The sequence below is a fragment of the Triticum aestivum genome, chromosome 7D, assembly GCF_018294505.1.
Source record: "Triticum aestivum cultivar Chinese Spring chromosome 7D, IWGSC CS RefSeq v2.1, whole genome shotgun sequence".
NCBI lineage: Eukaryota > Viridiplantae > Streptophyta > Magnoliopsida > Poales > Poaceae > Triticum > Triticum aestivum.
In genome coordinates this window covers 51223151-51246561 of record NC_057814.1, presented here as the reverse complement: position 1 = coordinate 51246561, position 23411 = coordinate 51223151, and the positions used below count along the sequence as shown (strand labels likewise).

Below are 23411 nucleotides of genomic sequence, written 5' to 3'. Positions count from 1 at the left end.
AATTTCTGGAATTATTTAAATTAAGCAAAAATGAATTATGATGTCAGCATGAGGCAATGCTGACGTCAGCAGGTCAACAGGTCGGCTGACCAGTCAAACCAGACAGGTGGGTCCAGTGGGACCCACATGTCAGCCTCTGTTATTCTAATATCTGTTTAAACTAATCTAACAGTATAATTAGAGGGGGTGGGCCCCACATGTCAGTGAGTGATTAGTTAAAATAATTATTTTTATTTACAAAACATTTTCCTTTTCTTTTATTTTTGCGGCGGGGCCCGCATGTCAGTGACTGGGCCTGCCCAGTCAGCAGTTGACTGGGTCAACCCAGTCAACTGGGGCCCATGGGGGCCACTGGCAGTGAGCCAGGGGTGGGGCCCGGCCGGCCACGTCGGCAGGGCACCGGAGAGGGGCTCCGGCGAGCTCCAACGCGGCGGCGATGCGCGGGTGAGCTCGGGTTTCGCCCACGGTGGCCCATTTGGAGCGCGGTTAGGTCCTATGACGAGCTGACGCTCGCGCGCATCGGGCGCGGCAAGCGGCAGGTGCCGAGGTGGTCGGAAATGGCACCGGCGATGAGCCGAGGCGGCGACCAGAGCACGGCACTGACGGGAAAGACGCAGGGGGCATGCGAGAAAGAGCTAGTGGGTGCTACGGCTTCCTACGGAGATGTTGAGCACGACGGTGTGCTCAAACGCCAGCTGCGTGAGCTGTGGCCGCAACGGCGAGGTGAGCGGCGGAGCAAGCTTTCGGCCGATGGCGGATCAGCTGCTAGAGCTCGCAATCGAGCGCGTTGAGTGAGGGGAAGGAGAGAGATGCTCACAGGGGGGGTCTGCAGAGGTTCTAAGCGGGCGCGGGGTGGTCCGGCGAGGCAGATCGATGAGGTGGACGACGACAGCCGTGGTTGGGGAAGAAGGCCGGCGGCGACGTCTCGAGGCACTCCGGCTCAACCTAGCGCTTGCATACGGTGCAGAAGAGGACGGCGGTGCTCCTCGACATCCTCCCGAGCGCCGGGGAGGCTTGTGGCCACGAGCACGGTGACGGCACGGCGATGGCGTTCGGACGACAGAGGAGGGAAGAGAGCGAGCGAGGAGGAGGGGAATGGATGGGGACGCCAGGGGGATTGGAGAGGGGATCGAGGAGTCGAGGCGTGGCAGCCTTATCCTCTCGCGGGGTTCATCGCCGGCGAGGGGGGTCCGGCGGCGACCAGCCTCCTGTAGCGACGGGGTCGGGGGAACAGAGACCCGACCGGGGAGGGGGAGTGGGCCGGCTAGGGTGGGTCGACGGCCAGCTGGGCCGAGGCCCAGCGGGGAGGGGGGGTCTTTTCCCTTTTTCCTTTTTTTTTCTTTCTGGGATCTGTTTTCTGTTTTCTTTTTATTTGTTTATTTTCTTTTCTGTTTTATTTCTTTTAAAAGTATTTAGGTATTTTATAAAAATGTGTTTCCTCCACCATAATTACCAGTGTATTATTTAGAACCCACTGAACATTTTTGTTTGAATTTTTGAAAACTTTTATTTTCCACTTTTAAATTTAATTGAAGTTTGAACTAGGAGTTTGACAAGGGTGTGGTTCAAATGCGATCTAGCCCTGTTTAGCAATATGATTAGCTTAATCACAGGGGGTTACTGTAGCATGATTCTCAGGGTGTTACAAATCTCCTCCACTACAAGAAATCTCGTACCGAGATTTAGGAGGTAGAAGGAAACAGTGCGGGGTATTCTTCGCGCAGACGATCCTCTCGTTCCCAAGTGGCCTCATCTTCAGAATGGTGCGACCACTGGACTTTGAGAAACTTGATCGCCTTCTGACGTGTGCGGCGTTCAGCTTGGTCGAGAATGCGGACCGGATGCTCCTTATAGGAGAGGTCTTGCTGTAATTCGAGCACTTCATGATCCACAGCTCGGATTGGATCCTTGAAGCAACGGCGGAGCTGTGACACATGGAACACATCGTGAACCTGAGAAAGGTTCGGCGGTAGCTCCAGTTGGTATGCCACTTTTCCACGCCTTTCGAGAATAGTGAATGGGCCAATATAGCGAGGAGCTAGTTTGCCCTTGATCCCGAAGCGGTGAGCACCCTTCATAGGTGTGACTCGAAGATAAGCCTTTTCGCCAGGTTGATAGACCATGTCTTTATGATGACGGTCATACTGACTCTTCTGACGTGACTGAGCAGTCTTGAGATTCTCGCGAATAATGCGGACTTGTTCTTCGGCATCTTGGATAATATCCGGACCGAAGAGTGGACGTTCCCCAGTTTCTGACCAGTTCAGGGGGGTTCGGCACTTTCGTCCATATAACACTTCGAAGGGGGCCATCTTCAGACTAGCTTGATAGCTATTATTATAAGAGAACTCAGCATACGGGAGAGATTCCTCCCATTTCTTGCCGAAGGAAATAACGCAAGCTCGAAGCATGTCTTCGAGAACTTGATTGACGCGTTCAACTTGTCCTTGCGATTGAGGATGAAACGCAGTACTGAAATGACAGATGAGTTCCCATTGCTTCTTGGAAACTTGCCCAGAATCTTGAAGTGAATAAGCTGCCACGGTCTGAACTGATAACCAATGGAATACCGTGGAGTGAAACAATCCTGGACATATAGAGCGTTGCCAACTGGCTAGCAGTGATCGTTTCTTTGACTGCCAGGAAATGTGCAACTTTGGAAAGCCGGTCAATGACGACAAGAATAGCATCATTACCTTTCTGCGATTTGGGAAATCCAGTGACGAAGTCCATCTCAACATGGTCCCATTTCCATTCAGGAATAGAGATAGGTTGCAGAGTTCCAGCAGGCCTTTGATGTTCTGCTTTGATACGACGGCAAACGTCACACTCAGCAACATAACGAGCAATGTCTTGCTTCATATTAGTCCACCAGAATCTTTGACGGATGTCTTGGTACATCTTTGTACTACCCGGATGGATACTTAGAGGCGTATCATGAGCTTCTTTCATAACTTCCTGTGTCATATCCAGGTTTTTCTCTGCACATGGCACCACTAGGCGGCCCTTGAAGTATAGGGTGCCATCTTCAGAAATGGTGAAGAATGAGGGCTTTCCTCCTGCGAGGTAGCGCTTAATCTTGTAGGCTTCAGAGTCATACTTCTGTAGCCTTTTGATGCTGTCCTCGAGATCTGGTTTAGCAACTAGGGTATTGAGGGAACCCTGGGTAACAACGTGGAGGTTCACCTTGCCAAATTGTTTAGGAGGGGGAGCGAGTGCACCCGGAGGAACAATATGGAGGTTCAGCTTCCTGAATTCTTCAACAAGCGAGGGCTGAACTTTATGAACCTGGAGGTGGTTGCAGTAAGACTTGCGGCTCAAGGCATTAGCAATTACATTAGCCTTGCCTGGCGTATAGGAGATACCCAAGTCAAAGTCTGCAACAAGCTCCATCCATCTCTGCTGACGGAGGTTCAGATCTGGCTGAGTAAACAGATACTTCAGACTTTGGTGGTCAGTGAAGATCTCGCAACGATTACCGAGAAGGTAATGTCGCCACTGCTTCAGCGCATGAATGACAGCAGCAAGTTCGAGGTCGTGAACTGGGTAGTTCTCTTCGTGAGGGCGCAATTGTCGAGAGGCATAAGCAATCACTTTGCGGTCTTGCATTAGGACACAGCCTAATCCTTGACGGGAAGCGTCGCAGTAAATGACGAAGTCCTTCTTAGTATCAGGTGGAGCTAGAACTGGGGCAGAAGTCAACTTGTCTTTGAGTGCCTGGAAACTTTCCTGACATTTGTCTGTCCATTGGAACTTGACACCCTTATGCAACAGGTTAGTCAGAGGCCTGGCGATCTTAGAGAAGTTCTCGACGAATCGACGGCAATAGCTGGCGAGACCGAGAAAACTTCTGACTTGCTTAACGTTCTTGGGAGGAGTCCAATCAAGAATAGCCTGAACTCGTTCAGGGTTGACGGCAATACCATCCTTAGAGATGACATGCCCAAGATAGGTTACTTCCGGTAGCCAGAATTCACATTTAGAGAACTTGGCATATAGTTGATGTTCTCGTAGCTTTTCCAGCACAAGTCGAAGATGTTCAGCATGTTCTTCTTCGTTCTTGGAAAATATCAGGATATCATCCAGATAAACCACGACGAACTTGTCGAGGTAATCCATGAATATGTAGTTCATCAGACGAGAGAAGGTGGCTGGAGCATTGGTTAAACCGAAAGACATGACGGTGTACTCGTATGAACCATAGCGAGTCACGAAGGCGGTCTTTGGGATATCCTCTTCGCGAACACGGATCTGGTGGTAGCCCAACCTCAAGTCGAGCTTAGAGAACACTGACGAACCCGCCAGTTGATCATACAGATCATTGATCCGAGGAAGAGGGTATTTATTCTGAATGGTAGCTTGGTTTATAGGACGGTAGTCTTGAACTAACCGGTTTGTCCCATCCTTCTTCTTGACAAAGAGAGAAGGTGCTCCCCAAGGAGAGCAACTTGGGCGAATGAATCCTTTGCGAAGAGACTTGTCGATTTCCTCCTTAAGCTCAAGGAGTTCATGCGGCGGCATTTTGTAGGGTCGCTTGGCTATAGGAGTGGTGCCTGGTTTCAAGTCGATGATGAATTCGACAGCTCTAGCAGGGGGAATCCCTGGAAGTTCTTCAGGGAAGACGTCGAGGAATTCACGCACGACGGGAATGTTTTCAATGCCCTCGAGTGGTGCAGCGTTCAATGCATTCAATGCATAGAGCCTTGCCTCGGCATTTTGCACCAGATGGGCTTGGTAAGTAACTATCTCATCTGAAGGGTGTAGCAGATGGACGGTCTTAGTGGTGCAAACGATTGAAGCAGTATGCGCTTTTAACCAATTCATTCCCAGAATGAGATCAATGCTACAGGACTTCAGTACGATGGGAGAGACAAGAAATTCCAGTCCTTCAATTTCAACAGTAACATCGCGACTAACCATAGAGGTTTGACATTGGCCCGCAGGGGTGTGTACCACTAGCGGAGTGTTTATCTCTTCGTAATGAATGCCATGCAGGAATGCAAATTCTGCTGATATGAATGAATGGGATGCTCCTGTATCAAATAAAACGGATGCTGGTACTGAATTTACGAGGAGTGTACCCATCACAGTAGCAGGCTGGTCTTGAGCTTCGCTGAGATCAACGTGGTTGGCATGAGCACGACCATGAGACTTAGCATTGTTGTTGCGGGGCTGGTTGTTACCACGGCCAGCTGCTGGAAGGGCCAGTTGATTCTGGTTCTGATAGCAGTTCCTGGCAAAGTGACCCGGTTGACCACACTTGAAGCACAGACCATTATCGGGAGTGGGAACAGGAGCCCCAGGTGGGGGAGCTGGTAGCTTTGACTGCTTAGATGGTGGAGGAGGCAGACGCGGTGCAGCATAAGATTTCCTGGGAGCAGGTGCATTTGGACGATACATGCTGTTTGGGATCCATATCTTACGCTTCTGTGAGGGCGAGCCCGAAGATGAGCCCGTGTCACGGTTGCGCCTCTGAGAGCTCTGGTATTCCTGCAGACCAGTCTCGACATTGATGGCCTTATTCACCAAGGTGGCGAAATCGGCGAAGTCATGCACTAGAAGTGCGAGCTTGATGTCAGCTTGAAGGCCATCACGGAACTTCTCCTGTCTGCGTGCATCAGTTGCAATGTCTTCTTCAGCATAGCGGGACAAGTCCAGAAACTCCCGCTGATAAGCTTCAACAGTTTTGTTGCCTTGGGTGAGGTTGCGGAACTCACGCTTCTTCCGGTCCATGACTCCCTGAGGAATGAAGCGGGCACGGAAAGCAGCTTGGAAGTCTGGCCAGGTGATGATTGTTCCAGCTGGCAGAGTACGCCTGTGGCTGTCCCACCATTGAGCTGCGGGTCCCTTCAAGAAGAAGGAAGCAAAATTGACATAGCTGGCAGGGGCTACATCAGCAGACTCCATCTCATAGGTGATGTCACGGAGCCAGTCATCAGCATCCAGAGGCTGAGTTGAGCTGCGGTAGATGGTTGGGTTGAGGCGTATGAAATCTTGAAGAGTCACTTGGGCTGGCTGCTGGTTCATATTGGGGCGAGGAAACTGAGCCATCATATTTTCCATGAATTGGCGGTTCAGTTCAAACTGTTGGATCATACCAGCCATGTACTCAGGTGGTGGTGGGGCATCGCCACCACGACCACGACCACCTGGTCTAACCATCCTGCTAATATATAACAGGGGTAGTTCAGCATTGAGAAAATTGGCAATGACAAGAATCATTCATGATGAAACATGCATAATGAAAGGAGCACGATAGCTACTACATAGTAGTCGGCATAGCTTACAAAAGGGGTCATGCATAGAGTTCAGTACACAGAGTTCAGTACATAGACTAAAACATCATAGGCGGCACACAGGCTCGCGGCGAATGCACTTAACACTACAAACAAGCCTACATCAGTCCCAAGAGGTACTGTGGAGGTAATCGTAGCCCGACAGCTGGTAGTGAGGCAACGGATAGCTCTCCACGTCAGCAGACTGGGGGCCGCGGATACTCAGGTGTAGAGCCCGACGCTCAGGTGGCAGAAGAGGACCAAGTGCGGGAGAGTAGCCTCCCACCTCTGGCCAACCGACACCGTGGGGCATCACGGTCCTGGCTGGGTAGATCGCAGAACGCGGTACCTGTCCAGACCGGACAAAGGGGTGCAGCAGCGTCAGAGCACGGTAAAGGTGCTGACGGGTGGTGTACATCTCGTGGCGAAGAGCTCGGTTAGCTCGATCCAGCCCATCAGCATGCAGAACCAGGTGCTGATGGTAGAAGGGCTCTCGGGTGACAGTGGAGTAGGCAGCAGTATAGTATCCCTCCGCACCAACATCAGAGGCGATAGCAATGTGCCTGAAAGGGGAGGTGTCCAACTCCCGATACTCTCCACGAAGACGTGTCAGAGCAGCATAGGCTGCATCGTGGACAGCCATATCGATGGTCACACCAACACCATGTGCGGTGTGCAGCACAGTAGTGGAGTCGTACTCCCGAGAGTAGAGGTGGACGATGGCACGGTACTGCTCCTGGTTAAAGTCCTGGTACTCCTCGTAGACGGTGTACTCAGGGTGCCAGCGATAACCCAGATAGGTCATCATCTCAGCTAGCACCGCAGGTGATCCCGAGGCACCAATGGCCATCGTGTGGCGAACAACCTGCCTCGTGGGTTCCATCTGAAAGCAAAGACGTTTCAAAGGAGTCAAATGACAGTGTGTGAATTGATCAAAATACTATTCTGAGAAACAACTATGGCTTATCCAACTTTGGGGTGAATGTGGTCACGGGATCCTAGTGTTAGAGTTAGTAAAGTCGTTTAACCCGAGTAGAAGAGAGTTCAGAGTCCCAGAGTAAAGGTCGAGGAGTAAAAGATCCTAGTACCACCCAATGGCGACGTGGGCCCGTAAGCCGCACAGCCATGTTAGTAAAAGTTTTGCAATGTCTAGACTCGACTTCGGCCAAGGAGTGTGGAAGGGGGGTTCCTACAGGCAGTCGGCTCTGATACCAACTTGTGACGCCCCCGATTTGACCGTACACTAATCATGCATGCAAATGTGTACGATCAAGGTCAGGGACTCACGGGAAGATATCACAACACAACTCTAAAACATAAATAAGTCATACAAGCATTATAATACAAGCCAGGGGCCTCGAGGGCTCGAATACAAGTGCTCGATCATAGACGAGTCAGCGGAAGCAACAATATCTGAGTACAGACATAAGTTAAACAAGTTTGCCTTAAGAAGGCTAGCACAAAAGTAGCAACGATCGAAAAGGCAAGGCCTCCTGCCTGGGACCTCCTAACTACTCCTGGTCGTCGTCAGCGGCCTGCACGTAGTAGTAGGCACCTCCAGTGCCGTGGGAGTCGTCGTCGACGGTGGCGTCTGGCTCCTGAACTCCGACATCTGATTGCGACAATCCGGTATAGAAAGGGGAAAAGAGGGAGAAAAGCAACCGTGAGTACTCATCCAAAGTACTCGCAAGCAAGGAACTACACTACATATGCATGGGTATATGTGTAAAGAGGCATATCAGTGGACTGAACTGCAGAATGCCGGAATAAGAGGGGGATAGCTAGTCCTGTCGAAGACTACGCTTCTGGACATCTCCATCTTGCAGCATGTAGAAGAGAGTAGATTGAAGTCCTCCAAGTAGCATCGCATAGCATAATCCTACCCGGCAATCCCCTCCTCGTCGCCCTGTTAGAGAGCGATCACCGGGTTGTATCTGGCACTTGGAAGGGTGTATTTTATTCAGTATCCAGTTCTAGTTGTCATAAGCTCAAGGTACAACTCCGGGTCGTCCTTTTACCGAGGGACACGGCTATTCGAATAGATAAACTTCCCTGCAGGGGTGCACCACATAACCCAACACGCTCGATCCCAATTGGCCGGACACACTTTTCTGGGTCATGCCCGGCCTCGTAAGATCAACACGTCGCAGCCCCACCTAGGCTCAACAGAGAGGTCAGCACGCCGGTCTAAACCTATGCGCGCAGGGGTCTGGGCCCATCGCCCTATGCACACCTGCACGTTGCGAACGCGGCCGCGAGCAGACCTAGCAACCCACACGATCACGGCGGTTACGTCAAAGCGGTCCAACACGGCGCGCGCCACTCAGTCGCTGACGTCAAAAGAGCTTCGGCTGATACCACGACGTCGGGATACCCATAACTACTCCCACGTAGATGGTTAGTGCGTATAGACCAAATGGCCAGACTCAGATCAAATACCAAGATCTCGTTAAGCGTGTTAAGTATCCGCGAACGCCGACCAGGGCCAGGCCCACCTCTTACCTAGGCGGTCTCAACCTGCCCTGTCGCTCCGCCACAAAGATCCACTTGCGGGTACTCCTACGAGCCGACCCGACTTTAGTCATCACATGTGTCATGTATATAGTATATAAGTATATGCCCGTGATCACCGCCCAGGTGATCACGGCCCGATAGTATAGCACAGCAGACGGACAAGAATGTAGGGCCACTGATGGAAATCTAGCATCCTAGACTAAGCATGTAGGATTGCAGGTAAAGGTATCAACAGTAGTAGCAAGGATAGGCTATGCATCAGAATAGGATATCGAAAAGCAGTAACATGCTACACTACTCTAATGCAAGCAGTAGAGATTAGAGTAGGCGATATCTGGTGATCAAAGGGGGGGGCTTGCCTGATTGCTCTGTCAAGTAGGAGGGGTCGTCGACTCCGTAGTCAAACTGGGCAGCAGCAGTGTCGGTCTCGTAGTCTACCGGAGAGAAGAGGGGGAAGAAACAGTAAATACAATGCAAACATAAGCATGACGATGCGTGACATGACAGTGAGCGGTGCTAGGGGTGTCCTAACGCGACAGTAGGTGGTACCGGTGAAGGGGGGGAACACCCGGGAGGTATTCCCGATGTTTCACGTTTTCGGACAGACGGACCGGAGGGGGAAAGTTGCTAGTTCGATAGGTTAGGGAGGTGTGGTGGACGAACGGACTGCGTATTCGGATTCGTCTCGTCGTTCTGAGCAACTTTCATATAGAAAACATTTTCATCCGAGTTACGGTTTAAAAGATATGAATTTTCAAAGTTTATTTGAATTTCTGGAATTATTTATATTAAGAAAAATGAATTATGACGTCAGCATGAGGCAATGCTGACGTCAGCAAGTCAACAGGTCGGCTGACTAGTCAAACCAGACAGGTGGGTCCAGTGGGACCCACATGTCAGCCTTTGTTAGTCTAATACTTAATTAAACTAATCTAACAGTATAATTAGAGGGATGGGCCCCACATGTCAGTGAGTGTTTAGCTAAACTAATTATTTTTATTTATAAAACATTTTCCTTTTCTTTTATTTTTTTAATTTCTGCGGCGGGGCCCGCATGTCAGTGACTGGGCCTGCCCAGTCAGCAGTTGATTGGGTCAACCCAGTCAACTGGGGCCCGTGGGGGCCACTGGCAGTGACCCAGGGGTGGGGCCCGGCCGGCCACGTCGGCAGGGCACCGGAGAGGGGCTCCGGCGAGCTCCAACGCGGCGGCGATGCGCGGGTGAGCTCGGGTTTCGCCCACGGTGGCCCATTTGGAGCGCGGTTAGGTCCTATGACGAGCTGACGCTCGCGCGCATCGGGCGCGGCAAGCGGCAGGTGCCGAGGTGGTCGGAAATGGCACCGGCGATGAGCCGAGGCGGCGACCAGAGCACGGCACTGACGGGAAAGACGCAGGGGGCATGCGGGAAAGAGCTAGTGGGTGCTACGGCTTCCTACGGAGATGTTGAGCACGACGGCGTGCTCAAACGCCAGCTGCGTGAGCTGTGGCCGCAACGGCGAGGTGAGCGGCGGAGCAAGCTTTCGGCCGATGGCGGATCAGCTGCTAGAGCTCGCAATCGAGCGCGTTGAGTGAGGGGAAGGAGAGAGATGCTCACAGGGGGGGTCTGCAGAGGTGCTAAGCGGGCGCGGGGTGGTCCGGCGAGGCAGATCGATGAGGTGGACGACGACGGCCGTGGTTGGGGAAGAAGGCCGGCGGCGACGTCTCGAGGCACTCCGGCTCAACCTAGCGCTTGCATACGGTGCAGAAGAGGACGGCGGTGCTCCTCGACATCCTCCCGAGCGCCGGGGAGGCTTGTGGCCACGAGCACGGTGACGGCACGGCGATGGCGTTCGGACGACAGAGGAGGGAAGAGAGCGAGCGAGGAGGAGGGGAATGGATGGGGACGCCAGGGGGATTGGAGAGGGGATCGAGGAGTCGAGGCGTGGCAGCCTTATCCTCTCGCGGGGTTCATCGCCGGCGAGGGGGGTCCGGCGGCGACCAGCCTCCTGTAGCGACGGGGTCGGGGGAACAGAGACCCGACCGGGGAGGGGGAGTGGGCCGGCTAGGGTGGGTCGACGGCCAGCTGGGCCGAGGCCCAGCGGGGAGGGGGGTCTTTTCCCTTTTTCCTTTTTTTTTTCTGGGATCTGTTTTCTGTTTTCCTTTTATTTGTTTATTTCCTTTTTTTGTTATTTCATTTAAAAGTATTTAGACATTTTATAAAAATGTGATTTCTCCACCATAATTACCCGTGTATTATTTAGAACCCACTGAACATTTTTGTTTGAATTTTTGAAAACTTTTATTTTCCACTTTTAAATTTAATTGAAGTTTGAACTAGGAGTTTGACAAGGGTGTGGTTCAAATGTGATCTAGCCCTGTTTAGCAATATGATTAGCTTAATCACAGGGGGTTACTGTAGCATGATTCTCAGGGTGTTACAACTGTCACCCACAACCTCGGGGAGGCAGCTCCACAGAAACCTTGCAGAGGGGCATGCAAAGAAAATGTGGTTCGTGTCTTCAGGCACCGCACGCAGAGGGCAAAGGCCATAGGAGGGGCCATTGCATTAGAGCACCTCCGTACCGGATGGAAGGTGGCCCCGAACCAATTGCCATAGAGTGATTCTGATCTTCAGAGGCAATTTAATCTCCCAAAGGAGATTAAGCTCTACTGGCCCTGAGGTAGCCACTATTACGTGATACAACGATTTTGTGGAGAATGGCCCGTTAGTTTAAGATCCTAACGAGCCCAATCGAGGCCGAGGGAAGGTGTGTGCAGCGCCCCACACACGCAATAAGCTCCTCCCAAAGGTCTAGCTCTATGGGACCGAAGGTTTGCCGAAAGGAGACCCACCGAGGTCGGCTAATGCCGAGGCCACGGTTAGGTCCCGGTCCGAGCAAATGTTGAACAATGGTTGGAAACGGGTAGCGAAAGGTTGGGTACCCGACCACCGGTCCAACCAGAACCTAGGCGGAGAGCTGGCATTAGCTGAATGATCATCTTCCAAAACTAGGAGCCACCAGTCCGCTGAGCAAATGCTAATGGTTGGCCGTGCAAATATTTTGCACGGATAATATCAAGCCAGAGTCCCCCCTCACCAGAGGTGATCCGCCATAGCCATTTGGATAAGAGGGTTATGTTCATACTTTCGGATGAGATAACCCCAAGGCCACCTTGGTCCTTGGGTTTGCAGTCTTCTTCAAGTTTATGGCTGGCTCGTTATGCCGACGGTGAGCACATTTCACAAGTTGGCTGTGACTGTCTTGTGGGCCTCAAGCATTGTTACGTGGCGTTCGCATACTCTCTAGCTGCTTTGTGGACCAACAACCTGGAGAGTTTTCTACCTTGCCAGTGGGGCTGTGGCTGAAGCTTCCTCCGTGGGCTATGAGCTATGGGGCCTCGGCCGTGGCTGCAATTCCAGACAACAATAAAGTGTCTTATATTATTTTGGGGGGAATAAAGTGTTGTATATTATTTTTTGGGGGAATAAAGTGCCGTATATACTACAGCGTAGGAGCTCATGGCATAACCATGGCCATGGTTTTTTTTTTCTCCATTTCCGATTCAGCATTTATTTTTTGGTTTTATTTTCCTTCTCTCAATTTTATTTTTATTTTCATATTTATTTTAATTCATATTACTGTATATATACACACATATTTAATTGACAATAAACACGTGGACATTTAAAAAATGCGTGAACACATCAGAAAACTACACGTATATGAAATCTTAAGGTGTGAACACTACACACATATTTTTTCGAAGTAGGTGAATAGTTTTTTAAATTATTTAAACATTTTTAGAAAAATAAGTGCATGCTTTTCTACAACATTGATTTAAAAGGCAGGACTGTTGAATACATGATCATTTCCTAAAAATATAGAGCATATCTTAAATACCTTAATACTTTTTAGAACTACATTACATTTTTTTAAATTGCATTAATCGTGGGCTCTTTCTAAACTTGCATGATTTAAAAAAAACCATGAACCCTCAGCCATGAATAAGGTTTTTAATTACACGAATGCTTTTAAAACTATGCCAGCATTTTATAAAGTATATGAACATTTCTAAAGATGCATAATTTATTTAATTTTATATGTAAAAGTATTCATACACCAACACTTTTACTTCGTCTTTTATTAATTTGATTTTACTATGTATTTGTTCATGGGAAACCTAAAAACGATGTATCTCTATGAATTGACCACACCACCTGCGGTCCATTAATTAAGCCCCGCGTGGGCAATTCATGTTACCTGGGGCAAGCAACACCCATGCCGTGTTCACACCTATCCCCACACACTCCCGTCAAATCAACACTCATAGCTAGGCATGTTAAACTTCCCATATCGCATGATCCATCTTCATGTTAAGGCCTCATTTGGTTCCTAGGAGAGGAATATCATAGGAATACATAATCAATAAAAAATGAGATGGCATGTATCTCAACTTTATTAGAAAACATATGCCAATTGGTTCATAGGATAGGAATCTTTCCACTTTAGCTGAGCAAATATTCTCTTCCTTTGAAATATGAAGGATATATGAACTAATCCTATATAGGAAGGGACAGTTTTAGGTTCAACCGACTAAACACCGCGGCTGCATCGGCCGGTCTCGCTGCCATCCGATCTAACTTAATCGCACAATGTAGAAGTGCTCTCTAGATTACTCTACAATCACCCAGTCCTTATCCTCTGGTTAAGCTTTGCATCCTCAATCTCCATGGCGTGGCCACGTCGGTAAGTAGCCAACCTCTTTCACTTCACTTTCCTGCAGCTTGACCCGTTTTTCAGAAGCGTTTCGGCAACTCGGCCCCTGTTGCAGACCGCATTGTCGCCGGGCTTTTCTGAAGGAGATGCTACAAGGCTGTCGGGGTGGTGTAGCTAGCCACTGGGTGTCGTGGGAGGCATCGCCGCTCCGTGTCGGTGTTTATTGATGCGAGACGACGGTGCTCGCCGCGCTCCGGCATGGTCATCGCCGGAGAGGAGGATGGCGGCATGGCGGCCTGGTTAGAGGTCTGGCGTTCTCCGGCGGTGGCCCGATAGTAGGGACGGGTGGTGTCCCCCCTCCCTCACAACCGGCCGATGGAAGATCACGATGAACCATGGTAGGATTTTTTCTTGCAACATCCTCCCTGTTGCAAGAACAACAGGGTTTCTACAATATCAGTGATGTTGCAAAGCCTGCTTTTGGAGCGCCATGTAAAGGCAAATACAAAAAAAATTCTGCAACATTAGCTCAGTTGCAAAACTAATCCTACAACAACACCTCTGTTGCAAACGTTCTGCAACATGAACTCTGCTACAAATGTTCGAACGGAACATCATGCTTGTTGCAAAGCTGACAGCTAATAGTCATCCCTTGTTAAATCCAACGGCTCGTGAGGCGGTGGATCTTTTAAAAAGATTCGCTGGCCGCGCGTAGCGCTTCCCATATAGGAATAGGAATCCATTCTCTTTTTTTTCCTATAGGAATTTTATCCTGTAGAATTCCTACAAAATTTATGTAAACCAAAGGAGGCCTAAACATAAAACAAAAATTCTTATAGGAATTTTATCCTACAAAAATTATGTAAACCAAAAGAAGTCTAAATCTAAAATAAGAAGATCGGATAAGTGCCTCGAAACTTATCATCACCAAGACAACGACACATAACTCACATGTGGCGGGCGTGGCTATAGCCGGGCGCAGCAGAGTGCGCCATACCCTCTAGTACAAATAATATCTAGTCGGGACCCTTGCCACAGGCGGCCACCAACTGGTAAAGCAACAGTGGCCTTAACTAAAGAATGTGTTTCAAAGTTGGACTTGATTCATAACAGAATTTTACATCATAGAATTCACCACTCCTATACTTGATCTCCTTGATCACCAAGGCATGTACAGAAGCTGCCCCCTTCTTGGTATTTGATACCGGCGTTTTGTGATGCACGCAATATTTTGGATGATGCAATGTCTTCTCGGGCCCCGGCTCAATTTCATAGCAATACTGGAGTGGAGTACATCATTGCCGAGCAGAACATCACGACGAGGGCAAGCGTCTACCGCTGGAGAGAATCGTCCATGAACTGCTCTGCGTCGGCCTCGCCACCACCTGGCGCCGGCACATGGGGCAGCTCCCCTTGGCCTTGAGCCACGGCTCCACGCACCGTCCGTGGAACCGGTGCCCGCACGGCTTCGTCTCCTTCCACGCCACTTCGTCGTCGTCCATGCAGATCGGGCAGCCGCGGTCGTCGGACGGCCCGTCCACTGTCGTCAGCGCTTTTGCCACCGCCGCCGCCAACTCCGAGTCGCGTGGAGCAGCCGCGACGCCGACGCGTGGGATGATGCCGGCCGCGTATTCCGCGGCGCCCGGCGGCCGCGGGTGCAGGAACAGCAGCGCTTCGGCGGCGGAGAGCGCTTCCCTCGTGTACTCGTCGTAGTCGTGGTCGTGCGGCAGATGCAGGTAGTCCTCGTCGTGGTCTTGCGGCAGATGCAGGTAGTCCTCGCCGACGTCCATGGCAAGCCACGCCATCAAGCTTGCACTTGCTCCCGAGATCGATCGGCTGACATCTGAATGTGCGCGCGGCCATGTGTTGGTATTAATCGTCGCCATGGGTGACCGTGTCCTGGCCGGAGTAGGACTGCCATACTTGTTTCCGTTTTCGATTTCGAGATTGGTTCGTATCGGAGCTTCCATCTCTTTTTTTTTTTGAGAGAGAGACAAATCGGAGCTTTCCATCTTTTTTTTTGATAACTCGGAGCTTTCCATCTAAGCCGACGGTTGGCAGACTGATCGGCCCGTTGGGCTTTCTCTATTGCGCGTGATTCGTGCGCCCTCGTACAACTTAGTATGAAACTCTTATTCATCACTCTCTGCGATGGATAGATGGGCAATCGGGCTGGTAGACTGGCACTCCCTTGCTGCTCCCCTCAGGCCCTCACAAAAGGGAAAAGAAACAGTGTGCTTGCTCGTTCCTGACTGAAAAAAGAGAAGCATCGGGCGGTGAGAAAAACCAGCTACCTTTTTTGTTTACAAATTTAGGAAAATTAGTGTTTCAAACATTAAAAGATTACAATTTATTTAAGAATTTAAAAGTACTCACGAAATTTAAAAATATTCAGAAATTTAAAGAAAGTGAATAATTAGAAAATTTCAATAATTTTAATAAAATCACGAATTTTTAAAATGCACATGAGTATTTATTAAAACAATTTATGAATCATAAAATAAAAACATAAAAAACAAAGAATTGTTGTTACAAAAAATAACAAAAACTTGTTCTAAAACCCGAAGAAAAGGAAATAAAACATAAAATTAAAACAGAAAAAACTATTTATTGGAAGAAAATCGATCGACACATCGAGACAAATAGATATAACGCGTCCTGAAGAAAATTACAGCAAAATATGTATACTAATTAAAAAGAACGTAAGGTTCCGATTTCACCTCTCTTTCGTCTAACCTTCCTTATATATGTCTCGCTCTTTACTTATCCTTTTTGATTATTTTCTCTCATCTCTGATTTTTCTCCCATACATTCTCCCTAAAATAGAATTAATTGTCTCATATTTTATTAACTTACCAAAAACACATTTTGTTTGACAAGTAATTAAATTCTTACCAAGTGAGTGCTTAACAATAAAATGGCAGGTAAATCATGGCGATTGCATACAAAAACTTGCTAAGATTTTAGCGCATCAATATAATAATAGACACGCAGTCACGAGATAATCTACTAGAATGTCATATTCCCGTTGCAACGCACGGGCAATTGTCTAGCAGAAATAAAAATCTGCTCAATGCTAAGTGAAGGAAAGCTAATTGGGCCAAGGCCCAAAGGATATCAGGGTGTGCGGTTTCTACAAAAATACTACTCTTCTTCACTATAAATGAAGAATAGGAAGTATCAACTTTTTTTGTGGGTGAAATAATGTATTACTCAATCACAAGGTCCATACAATCAATCACTGCAAACTCCAATGCCTCTGAAGGCCCCGAACCTATCCAAGTCATGGTTCTACCTTCTAGACGAGCAAACTTAGCTAGACTATCACTAACCTTATTATTACTATGATTGATATGAGTAATACAAGAATCATAAAGAGACATAAAGTAACGGATCTCCTTAATGAGCGACGCGTAAACAGATCTGTCCACCTCCTGAGCCTGTATCAGCTTCACGGCAACAATGGAATCCATCTCGATCATGAATTCATGATAGGTAGGACACTCCTCTGGATAGCAAACAACAAACCCTCCATGTATGCATACAATTCAGAGACTGACTGGCCTGTAGTGAGACAAACTAGTAGGGTTAGCAATTTTTGGATAAAGAACGACAGAGGTAGAATTTACAGTAAAATATTTATCCCTGTCGGCATGAGTCATGTTCTGAAAAATTCTTTGACTGCATTTATGACACTGTCCTTCAAAGTTACCCAATTACGCTGAAAAAACCGCGCTGACAGACCATCGGGACCAGGTGCCTTTAAAGGACCGATCTGAAATAACGCATCCGAAATCTCCTTATCACCAATGCAGCGCATAAACCGTACATGGTCCTGATCTGAAATTTTTGCCTCAAGTAGATCGAGAACTAGGGAAGCATCAACTAAATGTCGGGAAATCACACATCCTTTGGCCTGTAATGGATCGACCTCCAGTTTTCTTTCATCCTCTCGCGGTCTCTCCCCACTGGGTTAACTAGAATTGTTCTTCCCGGTTTTATTTCCCCAGTAGGTTTCTATATCTATTTAATTTTTTTATTAGTTTTTTTATTTTTCTAGGTTTCTTTTTTTCTCTTTTTTATTCTGTTGGAAAATGTTCACAAAATTTTAAAAGTGTTCATGGTCTTTTAAAATATTCATGAGAGTGGAGAACATGGTCAGGAATCTTTAAATTATTCAAAAAAATGTTCACTTTTCTTAAAAAGATTCATAACTTTTTTAGTATTCACTTTACAAACTGTTCTTGTAAATTAAAATATTGCATATTTTTTACTATGAGAAAACAACCATATTGCGTTTTGGTTTTCTCAAGCACTTTTGTCTGGTCACCCATAAACTGGGTAGAGGGGAACTTATTTTGACAGTCACCCATAAGCCCCAAAAGACCTGGCCCTTAACGGCTAAGGGGATCCGTTTCATTGGTAGGTATAATTTAGGGTGGCAAATTTAGGGTGATTTGTTGCATTTAACTCCACACACATATGGTACTCAATTATAGTTAATGGACAAGAAAACGAAGCATGATCAAACACTTCCATTGCATCCTAATTTCAGCGCTCATCTCCTCCGCGCACTCATACCAAATGGCTCCCCCTGAAGGCAACACAACTCGATCGCCTCAACCGGAGCGTAGTACTACTGCTAACTACATCACATACTTTTCGCAGCCCAAAAGGGTGCACCTAGTTAACACAACGATTACACAAGAGCAAGTATGCATATGACATAACGAACACACGGCCTCGAACACACCAGCTAGCTCCTCTGCTTCATCGATCGATTATTTCGTACCTCGGTGGATGTGCTGCTTCATCGGTCCAATGAACTGATCACCACCCTGCAAGCATGTCGATCCGAAGTTAAAATGGAAGCACGGTGACCCTTCTGCTATGGGTGTGAGTAGGTCTCGATCGACTAAGATTTAATCAAGTCTCAGTCAAGTAACATAGTATATATAAAAAAAGAAAAAACTAAAAGGAAAACTGTGCATGGGTCTTCACGCAAAATCGAACGAATATAGCATTACCATGTCTTAGTCGACCGAGACTTAGCAAAACAGTTCTTTTATGTGTTCTTATCTTCTTTTTTTCTAGAAGAATGATAGGTCTGACGTGGTATCCAGTAGGTAGTATTTGTGTATGGATCATCATTCGTATGGTATGGTGCAAGGAGCATGGAGTGAGAGAGAAGGTGACGTTTAAACGCACCAGTCGTACACGGTGGGGCTTCTGGGCCCGACGGTTGCCTCCGCCCGGACGACGTCAACGTTGGCCATCTTGGACTTCCGGCGGAACGCCCTCCAGCCGTCCACCCTGGGCGTGCTACTGCTAGCTGCAGCATAAAGTTTCAGATAGAACATCAATTTAATGAGGGGAATTTCAGGTTCAACAGCAAATTTCCCGACATCTCTGCGTCTGGAACAGCGGTCACAGATCTGATTCTGTGGCTGCATCGCGCTCCGGGGACGGGGACGGCCAATTTCCGGACATCTATGCGCGGTGGTCATAGATCTGATTCTGGCTGCATCGAGGTCGAGGGACGAGCCATGATTGATTAAGCAAAAGGTTCATGTATTCCTTTCCCCATTTTCATGGTGGACCCACGGATAGACACATCGGAGATCCAACAGAAGCGGTGACAGACGATCAGTGTACACCGATCCTAACTAAAGAACGTTAATCAAAGGGAGAGGCCAAGAAACAGAGGCGGAGACCCACCTGCTGTGAACGGGGAGTCCGGCGCACAGGCCGGGGAGGACGGGAGGGAGCTCGACTCGCCAAACGGGACGGAGAGAGACGGCGGCCGGGCGATGGTGATGCTCCGGGTAACTACCGGCGCGACGTCCGCGGCCGCCGTGCTCGAGGGCGAGGAGGAGTATTTCCGGAGCTTGCTGAAGCCGTGGTCCGGGCGCGGGCCGGCGACCGTGTCGTCCCAGAGCTGGTCGAGGAGGCCCATGCGACTGGTTCCGCGTACGGCGTACCTATGCGTGTCGCCGTCGTCTTTCTTTCTTGGCTGGGAGTGGCCGGCCTTCGGGGCTGCGAGTGGCCGCGGCCGAGAGGTTCTTTATATAGCAAGAGGTGGAGTGTACAGGCGTGCGCTGATTCGCTCGGCAGGACTCGGCGGTATCTTTGCCGACGTCGTGGAGTGCTGCGGCTCCTGTAACATGCACTCGATTGGCCGTCATCAGCCATCTTTGTCGTCTCAAGCAGGTGGGGTCTAGGCCTTGATGGCCGGGATGGTTTGGTTTGCTGTGGGAAAACGAAAGGCCCTTTTAGGTCCCGGGAATGAAACCCTGCATCCTGGTGATGTGGATTTCATTTCTTTCAGGATATGCTCGACCTTTCCACGGCTGAAATGGAGGATGTGGATAATACCGAATCAGGTAGGACCCTCTTAGCTGGTGAACGTCTCATGAGGAGGATAAAAAATGCGAACGATATTCATGCCAATTTTAGTTGTAGGGGGATGACAATTTTTTCACACTAGCATGACAATTGTTCGGTAAAGAAGGAACCTTTTTTTTGTTGGAAAAAACTGCCAACGTTTGATCAAGCGAGTGCGAACGTTGGCCATGTTGGATCGGTTGATTCGGCGCCTGGATATCTACGACGGCTGTTTTTCTCGATCCTCTTTTCTGGTGGGTTGAGCCCCATGGCAATTTCATCTTTGTAGGTTTAGGTTCATGGCTCACTGCCAGATCCGGAGCAGATGGAGGTTTGATGGTATAGGATGGGGACCGGAGGAAACTTTGGTTGGCTGCTCCAGCCCGACATCGGCGGTGTCTCCGCATGCGTCGTTATCCTTCTTGGAGGCGAAGCCGAGGTCCCTCCTATCCACCTCCGAACCCCTTCGGATGAAAGTCCAAAATTCAGACTGGATTATGTTGAGTATTATGTTTAGTTAGGAAATACGAGATAGACTAGGATATGTTCCGGCTTGTCTTGTACTCCAAGTTGACCATGTACTTCTATATATATATGCCCACGAGGCTCAAGCAATACAACGAACAATTCCACCAAAATCCCTCTCTTCCTTCTAACATGGTATCAACCTAACCGATCCAACCCTAGGCGCCATCCGACGCTTCCGCTCCCCGCGCCGTCCCCGGGGCGGTTGGCCTCCATGACCGCCGCCGGGGGCCGCGCCGCTCGTACCTAGGGTTCGTCCGCCGATCACGTTGATCGGCTGCTCTAGAGAGTCTTTTTCCCGGTCAATTGATACGGTTTTTTCTCTCTCGCCGGCCGTTTGATCGGTGTTCATTTTTGGTTCTCCGATCAATAGATCGGTTTGCGTCGCCCGCCGCCGTTCGTTGTCTACATCACGCATCTGCTTCATCAACATCTTCAGGATCGGTTGCCACCGGGATTATGCGTGAGGTACGCTGGTACAGCGGCCGCCGACGTGGTCCTGCGCTGGTCTCATCCTCAACGCCTCACTCACGACCACTCGCGCGAGGCACGCGGCATGGTGGCTGCTCGAGCGCCCGCGCTGGTCACCGATCCACTTTGCTGGCTGTTTTCCTTATTGGGTACGTACATGATGGATTGATGGGTGCTTGTGCATATCATGTGGTTACGGCTGCCCGCGTACTTGTACGCACCTGGCCAGCCACTGTGCACAGCGCGTCCACGTCCGGCTGCACGCTCCTGACGCATGCCGTTCAGTCTGATCAACCGCATCTGTGTGCCTATGTTGAATTCTACGAAGATCGTTATCAAGTTTATGCATGACTTCACCGATCGAGCAAGGGGTTGCAGCTGCGTCGTCCCTTCGGACCGCAGCATCGCCGCCCCATGGTTCTCACCGCGTCTGCACCGACCTGCGCGCTGCCTCTGCGTCGCTCCTTCGGACCATAGTGCCGCGGCCCGCGGTCCACCGCCGCCCCGACGCCGTCCGCTCCAGGCTGTCTCCGGGGCTGCACCGACCCTCGCGCTGCCACTGTGTCACCCATCAGGCCGTAGCGAGCGTGGCACGCGGTCCGTGCCGCCGCCCTGAGGCCGTTCCCGTGGTTGCACCAACTCGCGCACTGCCGCTGCGTCGCCCCTTCGGGCCGTAGTGCCGCAGCCCGCGGTCAACCGCCGCACCGAGGCCGTACGCTCCAGGCCGTCCCCGAGGCTGCACCGACCCTCGTCCCGCCGCTGCGTCATCCCGTCGGGCCGTAGCGTGCGTGGCACGCGATCCCTGCAACCGCCCTGAGGTCTTCCCCACCGTCGCCCCGACCTGCCCGCCGCCGTTGCGTCGCCCCTTCGGGACGTAACGCCGCGGCCCGCGGTCCACCGTCGTCCACGCGCGTTGCCTTTCACGTGATATGCGCCGCGCCGCCTCCCTTGGCCCGGGAACGTCGCCGTCCGCGCCGGTCTTCGTCACGCTGTCGGGTTCATTATCGCCTACTTCGACACCGCCGCCGCGCTCCTTCTCTAGCCGCCTCCGCCTCCTTAGGCCGCCGCTGCTCTTCTTCCGCGGCTCCACGGCGACTACCTCGACACCGGCGACCCCCGACTCGACACCGACCACGGCGTTCTTTGCACGGCTACCTCGACTACGGCTACACCACCTACGCTGTCGGCTACCTCAACAACGGCACAAAGGGCTACCGCCTTGCTTGAGCAACCTCGTCGGTTTCCACTCCAGCCACGACTCCGCGATGCATCGACCGCTACGACTGTGGGGGGGTGTCTGTCGGCTTGCCTTCGGATTCTTCTCCAGTCTCACCATATGCGTCGCTACCGTTGTGACCGCGGGGGGATGTTGAGTATTATGTTTGGTTAGGAAATACGAGATAGACTAGGATATGTTCCGGCTTGTCTTGTACTCCAAATTGACCATGTACTCCTATATATATGCCCACGAGGCTCAAGCAATACAACGAACAATTCAACCAAATCCCTCTCTTCCTTCTAACAGATTAGGCGGAGGCGGCGTCCTGCACCTCCTACCCTCCATGGAGGCGCCGTCTTGGGAGGCTCAGGTGTTCAGGGGAGAGATGCTATGGTTGGTGGGCTCTGCGTAGATCCAGCATTAGCGATGGTGTGGAGGTTGGTAGGAGGAGCGGCGTTGTATCTACCGCATCGATGACGACGAGTATTGGCGGAATGGTGAAGCTGGATCTCGATGACGCATGTGGCTGGATGAACGAGCGTAGGGTGGTGGGACTGTTTGTCGCTGTGGCGGCGTCGATGGCAGGCCTGGCAAGGTCGATGCATGAGTATTTGCTCTGAAGATGGATCGGTGGAAGACGGCGGCGACGACCCATGAGGGTGTGTCGGACCGGTCTATGTCCCAGACCCGGTATGTGGCTGGGTTGGGGCCTTCGGCTTTAGATGTCAGGCTTAGGTGAGAGATCTGGGTATTCGGCTTAGTTTTTCTACATCCCTTTATCACGTGGATAGGGGTAACGATAGATGTTGCCAAGATGACAGATTCAAACATGTTGATGTACTTCATTGTATGGTTTTCATGAATAATTAATAAAATGGCTGCATTTATCCTTCGGATACAGGGGCCAGGGGTCATCCTCCTTTTCTAAAAAAATGTAAAATTAAGTTTCTTAGGGAATTAAAACTCCTGCTAGGATTGTGGTAAGTAGGACGAAAAAATCAAAGAAGAAGAACAAAATATTGAGAGGTCTGGTGTTGAAGTGCAGGGATGGAAAGAGAAGATTTATTAGGGAACATATAACAGAGTCTGAATCTCACCTTTATTTCATTGGTCTCCAAGTAACATGAAATCTGAAAATTCCAGAAATGTTGGATGGAGGGGTAAAAGGACTTTCTGGGTTGACCTGGTGCCTCTCACAAATAAAATCACAAGTGCCCATTTTTGTTGTTGGAGCTTTTAACCGGACAACGAAGTCATCTAATAAGAAGAAATCCGACAGATACAGTAAGCACTGTTGGAAAAGGCAGTGCCTAGAAGGCGCCTAGGCA

The 23411-nt window shown here is 49.9% G+C and overlaps 1 protein-coding gene across 2 annotated transcripts; it reads right to left on the bottom strand.

Annotated features, from left to right (window-relative positions):
* Nucleotides 1-16668: 16668 nt before the first annotated feature.
* On the bottom strand, nt 16669-19538 carry LOC123169847 (dormancy-associated protein homolog 3). 2 transcript variants are annotated; one of them, XM_044587713.1, is made up of 4 exons: nt 19203-19538; nt 18693-18816; nt 18277-18322; nt 16669-17048 (listed from the first exon to the last, which is right to left on the bottom strand). In XM_044587713.1, exons 1-3 carry the CDS (start codon nt 19438-19440, stop codon nt 18295-18297), a joined length of 390 nt encoding a protein of 129 aa, XP_044443648.1. In that variant the 5' UTR covers nt 19441-19538; the 3' UTR covers nt 16669-17048; nt 18277-18294. The 2 variants fall into 2 exon arrangements, with proteins under 2 accessions (XP_044443648.1, XP_044443647.1); XM_044587712.1 differs by lacking the exon at nt 16669-17048 and having other exon boundaries at nt 18002-18322; nt 19203-19537.
* Between the last annotated feature and the right edge of the window lie 3873 nt (nt 19539-23411).